The sequence below is a fragment of the Gavialis gangeticus genome, unplaced genomic scaffold, assembly GCF_001723915.1.
Source record: "Gavialis gangeticus isolate Ggan-Ray unplaced genomic scaffold, GavGan_comp1, whole genome shotgun sequence".
Lineage (NCBI taxonomy): Eukaryota > Metazoa > Chordata > Crocodylia > Gavialidae > Gavialis > Gavialis gangeticus.
Window position 1 is genome coordinate 92,922,277 of NW_017729025.1, and position 8,680 is coordinate 92,930,956.

Here is an 8,680-nt window from a genome sequence, read left to right on the forward strand (position 1 = left end):
CAGTGCCGCATAGAGGGGGAGTATCACCTCCCTGGACCTGCTTGAGATGCATCTGTGGATGCATGACAAGGTGCAGTTGGCCTTCCTGACTGCATCCCCACACTGCCAGCCCATGTTCATCTTGGCATCAGTAATGACTCCAAGATCCTTTTCTGTCTCTGCACTAACAAGAAGGGAGTTCCCCAGCCTGTAGGTATGGTGCTGGTTCTTCCTCCCCAGGTGCATCACCTTGCACTTGTCTGTGTTGAAACCCATCCTGTTCCCATTGGTCTACCCCTGTAACCTGTCTAGGTCCGATTGCAGCCTATTCCTCCCGTCTAGTGTGCCCACATCCCCCCACATCTTAGTGTCATCAGCAAACTTGAACAGGGCGCTTTTTACCCCCTCGTCCAAGCCACTGATGAAGATGTTGAACAGTGAGGGCCCAAGGACCGAGCCCTGGGGGACCCCACTGCCCACATCTCTCCAGGTCGAAAATGACCCATCCACCACCACTCTCTGGGTGCGGCCCTCCAGCCAGTTGGCGACCCATTTGACTGTGTAGGTGTCGACACCACAGTCCCCCAGTTTTTTAATGAGAATGGGGTGAGAGACAGTGTTGAAGGCCTTCCTAAAGTCTAGAAAGACTATGTCCACTGCTACCCCTGTGTGTAAGGATTTTGTGACCTGGTCATTGAAGGCCATCAGTTTGGAAGGCCGTGTTGGTTGCCCCTAAGCATAACCTCCCCCGCTGGCCCCTTGTGGATATGTGCCAGGATAATTCTCTCAAAAAGCTTACTCAGGGTTGAGGTACAACTAACTGGCCTATAGTTTCCCGGGTCCTCCTTCCTCCCTTTTTTGAAGATGGGAGGTGCCCGTGCTGTTTATGACAGTATAGCACTCCGGGGCCTTGTCTACACCACAGTAGTTCCAGGTTCCAGCAAGGACCGGCTGAGCATACCTGCCTATTTAAGTCCACACACCCTCCAAACACAGAAGCAAGCCAGTGAGGTTGCTCCTGGCTTATCCTCAGCCTCAGCTCTGAAGACAGGTAAGCTAGAAGATAGTTGTTTGAAGCAGAAGTGAAGGTGAGGAAAAAGAAACTACTTAGATATTTAAAACTTTCTCTTAGAGACTAGCTAAAAATTTATCCAGAGTCCAGTGTATGGATTAACTGTAATTAGGCAGCATTTTTGTAGAGATAAAAGCACTTAAGGAAGTCTTACATTTGACATCTGTCACAGTTGTGCCCAGGGATCAGAACCCAATTATTAAACTCATAGCTTTGAGCATCTATGTTGTGAAGGGAGGACATGTCTGAATGACAGCTGCTTCGTGCTTTTTGTAAAGGGAGAATCAGTGTCCCTTCAATAAGTAATGAGTGGTTGGGACACCTTAGAGATATCTATGGGAATAATTCCAGAGTAGATATGGATAGCCTGAGATTCTGGGGACTAACACAGTGAGGTTGCTGGATCAGTTGAACATTAGGCAGTGCAGAGAGGTATTTATTTGAAGTGGAAAAAATCTGTTATAATAGAAAGTCAGATGGATCAGTAAGTTTCCAGGACACACTGTTGGACCAGAGATGAGCTGCTAGATTCAGGGATGGAAGACAGAACCCTTTCCCACAGGTATGTAGGAAGCTAAAACAACATTTGGTTAATAGGGTGTTTAACACTTCTTTTCTTCCTCCTGTTCTTCTCCTCTTTGACAGGCGGAGACAGCAGCAAATCGTATCTGCAAGGTACTGGCAGTCAATCAAGAGAATGAACAGCTCATGGAAGACTATGAAAAACTGGCCAGCGATGTAAGTGTCCATAGTGCTGTCAATTCCTGAACAGTGTATGCAGAGAAGAATTTAATTTAAACCCAGGATCCAGTGTCTAATACTGTAAAAGAAGGGTCATTTGACCTGTGGGGCACATCTGACCCAGAGCTAGGAGGCTTTGGCAGCATTTGGCAGTAGATGACTTCACACGTGCCATGCCATAGCTGGGCAGTGAGGAGAAGAGGCAGTGATGTCCTAGTGTTTGCCTGTCTCAGACCTGATTTGGGTCATTTCAGCCCACTGACAGAAAAAAGTTACTAACTACTGCTTTAGAATATTAATGTTCCATGTTTTAGAAAGTAATTTTTCTTCCAGTCAGGAAAAATGAAAGACTTTGAGTTAAAGCCAATGGCAAATGTAATCTCCTTTTAGCTTGATGGTAATCTGCAACAGAATAGGCAGCAGACTGCAGATTTTAATAAAAGAAATCACTGTATCACAAAATGAATGAGTTCTCTCTAAGGTGTCACTGCCTTCTGCCAAAAATTACAGGAAAAAGCAAGCCATTTTTAAGATATGCTGTGCAGGATTGTATGACTTATAGCATCAGTCTTACAAACTGTATCCCAAAGACGTTACAGGGATAGGCAAGAAAGGAAATAAACATTCACTAATAGGTGGAATAAGTGAGTCTGTCAGATACAAGTGGGGAGGCTGTTCCAGGTAACAAGAACTGCCAGATGAAGGCTCACACATTAACAGTGTTGAGACTACAGAAATGACCATACTCATGACCAGAAAACATCAGTAGTAGATGAGTGGAGGTGGGAGATTGAAGAGCCCAGGGGGCCAGATAAAGCTGATTGGAGCAAGACAACAAAAGGCCTGGAGTACAAGGAGGGAGATTTTAATACTGATGCTGAATTGAAATCAGAATAAATAGAGTTGTTTTGGGAATGTATGTCATCATGTCCTGCTTCTTGGTGCTTACACAAGGCAGGGTATCCTGCTTACAGTGCCCCTTCTGCTAGCTCCCTATTAAGGAGCTGTTGATAAATGCAGACTGTTCTCTGAGACATGCTGACTTCCAGAAAGGTAACGTGAAAAAATAGGATTGGAGGTCAGAACTTCATTTGTGTGAGATTAAGTGTTTTGAGTCAGGGAAGGCAAATAAATTACAGGACAGTAAAGGGAGCTAATATTCCCTGGTCAGGCTTGCAGTGTCCTTAAATCATACCACACAATTTGAAAACAGTTTGGTCTTGACACTACAGAACCAAACTATGAGTTAAGTGCATATAGAGGATTACAGTATTGTAACTATGTTCCTCAATATCAATGTATATACAGTGTAGACACCATAATGCTACTTCAACTGGTTGGCAGTCATTGCTTGAAATTCTTTGCCTTTGGCAGAACCCTGCTGGCAACAACCAGTTTCCAACTTAAAGCAGACGGACCTTGTTAAATTTAGAGGACACACATAATTTTAACAAAATTTAAATTGGGGCTTAATCTTAAGTCATTTGAAGCTCTTCTGACTTCCCCTTCTCATCTTTGATATTGGTAGCTGCTGGAATGGATCCGCCGCACTATCCCTTGGCTGGAGAACCGGGCACCAGAAAATACCATGCAAGCCATGCAACAGAAACTGGAGGATTTCCGGGACTACCGCCGCCTGCACAAACCCCCCAAGGTCCAGGAGAAGTGCCAGCTTGAGATCAATTTCAACACCTTGCAGACCAAGCTGCGGCTCAGCAATAGGCCAGCATTCATGCCATCAGAGGGGAAAATGGTCTCGGTGAGTCTGACATACTGAGAGCGTGAGGCCTCTGCCTTCCATTCCTAACCAACATTGACTTCTTTGAGCCCCAGGGCTGGGCAAAGTGTGACCATCTTCAGTGTAAACTACTAGTTCCTGTATGCACTACGCTGCAGGACATAGCTCTTTGAGACCTGTCATCTTCACAGATTATTCCTTTATTATGAAGTGGGAGCAGTTGCTCCCTGCTCAAATTATACAGATAAGCTGTCCCCCACAGGCTCCTGGCAAATGTGAGTGGGTGAAGTTTGAGTGCACCTGCTTTGAGCCCACAAAGTAATTTTTTATTGATGTTCCATTTGAAGGACCGACCAAGAGGTGGGGGGTGGGGCGTGGTAGAGACAGCCTCCCGCTATACTTCGTTGTATTCCTAGATACCTTAATACAGATGCAGTGGTTCACCTCTCTTGAGTTCCATGCTTCTGCTCTATCCTGACCTGCCACATCAGGGCTATCAAATCACTGGCCCTCTCCAAATCTACATTTCACGACTTCTGAAGCCAAACTTAGGTTTCCTGTTGCTACACAATGATGAATGGAAATCTATGGCCATCTTGGCTGAATGCTCAGAGCATGATGCTGAAGAACCTTTCGCATCTTCTGAACCAGTCCCTTTCCCCTCACGCTGCTGTAACTTCTTCGTCACTGTAGGATATAAACAACGCATGGGCAGGCCTAGAGCAGGCTGAGAAAGGCTATGAGGAGTGGCTTTTGAATGAGATCCGAAGGCTAGAGAGGCTGGACCACCTGGCTGAGAAGTTCCGGCAGAAAGCTTCTATTCACGAGTCCTGGACGGATGGTAATGCCAATCTTAATACTTCCCATTGCCTCTGAAAACACAGTCATCTATCTGAGGGCAGAGAGAAAGAGAGAGATTTCATAAGGGGTTATAGTATTAGCTCTTCACATCAAGAGACCTGGGTGCTGTTGGTTATTTTATTGTTAAATCTCAAATTAAAGAAAATACCTTGGTGTCCATCGCACGGTATGGTTTGGCACAATTGGCAGTCACTAAACTGGACAGATCCAGAGGAGCAGAGGTAGAAGAGGGCAGTTTGTGAAAATGGAGTGAGATTGGCAGAGTCAGAGGAAGGAAATTTTATCATTGCAGCCAACACTCTGGCCTGGCTCAAACCAGTGATGTCTGTTCATCATTTGCACCTCTGCAAGCACCAAATCCACTCATCTTTGTAAGAGGAAAAAATAATATCAAATATTAATACTGAGAGGAGATACGGGTCTAAAGAAATAACAGTAACTTATAAAACAGGGGCATTAGAGGAATATATGCAAGAATTAGAACCCCATTCTTCCTAGGCCCTGTACAACCAAATAACACAGACACTCAGAATGGCCACCATTTTAAGAACAAGAGTGTCAGTGCATCTGTATCTTCTGAGCTGGGGAACTACTGGCTGGCCTCTGGCAAATACCAACCTTTGGTATGATGCCTGAAAGACACCATTGTGAACTTGCCTGCTTCACTATCCTTCCAGGAATTCTGTGGTCACATGGGTACCGTTGCAGTCCATAAAATACATGGTCTCTAAGCACAACATATTGCCCATTCTGACTGTGTTGCCTCATGCACTGCTTGCCTTTTCTGGGTCCATGCTGGAAATCTGAGTCTGGGGGCCTGTGAGCCTGACCAAGCTGGACTGAGCTGAGCAGTGTGCCTTTAATGCTTATGACTTACCACCTAGGAGTGGTGGTTTGAGACTGAGAAGTGTGGTTCTGCAGACTTGTGTGTCTTGCTTGCAGCATGCTAGAACTGCTGTGTTTGGCTTGGTAGTGGGTGCCTCGTGGGAAGGCAAGCCTGTCTGCCTTGGCATGGAGTAGGGATGCAAACTGATTTGCTTTAGGTCCCTTTTTCATTTCTCTGTTCTTTGGCTCCCTCTCTAGGCAAAGAGGCAATGCTGCAGCAGAAGGACTATGAAACAGCTACTCTGTCAGAGATCAAGGCCCTGCTTAAGAAACACGAGGCCTTTGAGAGCGACCTGGCTGCTCACCAGGACCGTGTGGAGCAGATTGCTGCTATTGCACAAGAACTCAAGTACGACAGCCTTCTGGCACCTAGTCTTTCCTCTGGGCTAGCATGGGGAGCTGTGGAGATTAATCAGCTTTGCTGTCCTGCCCAGCAATATCATATACTGTCCCTGTCCAACATGTAGGAATATAGGACAACCCCAGCGCTGCTAGAGGGGGAGGGCACTGTTCTCCAGTAGGCAGGCACAGAAGTGCAAACCGGGACACTGACTAACCAGAGATGATGAACTGTGGGAGGGTAGGATAATGTGCATGATTCTGAGATAGAGGTGGATGGAAATTCTGTCTCATTGTTCGGCCTTGCCCTCTTCCACCCTTGTGGGGTTTGAGAGCTGCTGCAGTTTTTCAGGGTGAGAAATAATAGTTTGTCTCTTATTAACATATTTTCTAGCATACACAAGCCCTAAAATAAGATACAGGCTTTGTTTTTGAAAGGCAAAATGAAGAAAAAAACATCTTTCCATGTAGTAAGTAATGGAGTAGCAGCAGCTAGTATCCAAGCCTGCTTATTGTTCTGCTTCCTGTGGATTGCTTCAGTTAGTTTTGCCCAGCAGAAGCTTAAGCATGAGAAACTGCTGTTACCATATTTCCTCACTTATAATGCACACTCCAATTTTTAGCAGCTGTTTTTGGGCAGAGAGGAGGAGAAGGTTGTATGTTGTATGCAAAAGAATACAGTAGTTTAATAGCAGCACCGCAGAGGCCAACCTGGAATCCTTTTCTCTCCTTTTCACATATCAAACCCTGGTTAGTGTGCCGGGGAGGGGATAGTGATCGATCGATCGCAGGCTGGTATGAGGTGATCTGTTTGATTTCATGCAGTAGCAGTTCTGTAAGGCCCCAGGCTTCCAGGAGCCCTGCACCAATCAGCTGGCCTGGCAGATTGAACACACTCCACTTTCCTGTCTGACCTAGCAGGAGCTGAATTCCCTTCCTGCCTTCCCCTGCTGTTTGCTTGAAAAACTTAATTTAATGTCAGCTCTATTTCCTAGTGAGGGTGGAATGGGGGTTACAAGGAAAAGTGAAGCCTCCTGGAAAGGGGAAGCTGGAGCATGTGAAAGCTGCAGTTTGTAGGCAGGCAAGAGGTGGCCAGTGTGGTTTGAGAAGGGAACTGGCTGAAGCCCTGTGTGTTACTTGGCAAGGGGCTCTGCACAACTTGGCCCTGTCTCCAGGTCCTCATTATTAAAGAATAAAACCTTCAATTCAAGCCCCAGGGCTGAGCTAACACCAGTGCTATTCAGGTTGGGGGGGCGGGAGTGTATTTCTTTACAAAAATCAAGATTGTTGACTCTCTCTTTCACCAGCACAGATTTGAAAATGTGGTCCTGTGTCCACTGCAGGAGTTTACCTGGGGATGAAGTGGCAGGGGGTGTCAAAGCAGTTCTTGATCTCAGAGAGCAGAGATTAAAACTAAGGCAGACTGAGCCTGTGTGTTAGCCACGCAGCCAAAGTGGTAAAATCCCTGCCAGGAGTGGGAAAGATTGGAGAAGCCTGGCTCTGGGCTCCAATAAAGTACCACACCTCAGAACATGTGAAAGGTGTGAGGGAACGGCAGGCTCAGTGCCTGTCTCAAAGGCCACCCTCGGAGCTGGAGACTGGCTGCTTTGTTAGCATTCTCAACAAAGAGGCCAAATGCTGAATAAGCTGTGTGCTGGACTTCCCACTTTCCCAGAGGTGTACTGATGAGTCATGCATGAAACATTGGTTGGGGGCTCTGGAGCAAGTCAGCACTGCTGCTGTCTGTGCAGGGCTTATTTAGGGAAACTGGAGGGTTTCACTCTCCAGGACTAACTGCCCAGCCCCTTTGCATGTATAGTTGGTCATCAAATCAGTTATTCCAATATTCCAAGGATGCTCAGCTGTATGACCTCCCTCTTCCCACAGAGGATTCCTGGCCAGCCTTCACCTTCCTGCATGGAGGTCTTTTTCTCTCCTGCTATACGCAGAAGTAAAAGAACTAAGTGGTGCAAGATCCTGATCCACAACATACTTGCATGTATCTTCTCCACCTCCTTGCTCTTAATGGATGTTGTCTTTGAGTGCCATGCTCTGGTCATTACAGGCAATGCAGGAGGCACCGCGCATTAGCCCATACTTTATATTTTGGGTCATTTTAAATGTGTTAATGTCCTGTGCACACCTGCTGTTCCTCCTTGCCCAGAGGGTGCCTCTCACACCCTGCATCCATTAGAATGAGTCTATGCTTATTTTTAATGTTTAATGAAGTCTTTTTGTGCCCCTCACTGCACATATATAGATGCAGGTCTGTAGCCAGCCAATATTCTCTAATGGAGTTAATTAGGTATGCCTTCAAACTCAGAAACTACCAGAAATATCAGAAACTACCAGCTTCCAGTTCAGATGGAAGTCTGCTTTTCTTTCCCAGGATACTTGTACAACTCTGCTCACTGGGCAGCCTTCCCCACTAACTGATAATAGATCACAGAGAAACAATGTATTTGGGTTATTTTTTTTACTTTAGAATCTCTGTGTTGCACTCTTCTGAGATCAGTACACAGTATCATTGTGCAACAACTCTGGAACTGAACACCACTGGTCCCCCCAAAGATTCTCCCGTATAGGACTTGGGACATTTTGTCTGCTTTCGCGTGAAGGTTGATAGGGAGCTCTTGACGGATTGCTTCTCTGGGTGTCTGCTTACTTTTCTCTTTCCTTTTTCTTTTGTTAGTGAGCTGGATTATTACGACTCCCCAAGTGTCAACGCCCGGTGCCAGAAGATATGTGACCAGTGGGATAATCTGGGTGCCTTAACTCAGAAACGTAGAGAGGCCTTGGAGGTAAGATGTGTTCGCTGAAGTTAAATTTGAGAGTCTAGAGCAGTGGTTCTCACCCTCTTGTACCAGGACCCATTTGTAAACATCAATGGCCAGTGCCCCTCACTCCTGACCTGCTGCCCCCCACCCCCAGGCCCCAGACCCCCAAAGGTGTGGGGCAGGGACTGGGCATGTGGGGCAAGGGGCACAAGGCCCCCCACAAGCAGCCCCTAGCAGGCTGGAACTCCGACAGCCTGCAAGGGAAAAGCCGTGGTTTCCCAAGTTTTT

At 46.4% G+C, this 8,680-nt stretch overlaps 1 protein-coding gene across 1 annotated transcript in view; it reads left to right on the top strand.

The window, feature by feature from the left end:
- Window positions 1–8,680, top strand: part of ACTN1 (actinin alpha 1) — a 207,565-nt gene that overhangs the window by 169,774 nt on the left and 29,111 nt on the right. Inside the window, exons 9-13 of the mRNA XM_019519169.1 lie at window positions 1,697–1,789; window positions 3,321–3,551; window positions 4,224–4,371; window positions 5,475–5,625; window positions 8,308–8,416. Coding sequence (XP_019374714.1) covers window positions 1,697–1,789; window positions 3,321–3,551; window positions 4,224–4,371; window positions 5,475–5,625; window positions 8,308–8,416 — 732 coding nt within the window. The remainder of the gene's footprint in view (window positions 1–1,696; window positions 1,790–3,320; window positions 3,552–4,223; window positions 4,372–5,474; window positions 5,626–8,307; window positions 8,417–8,680) is intronic.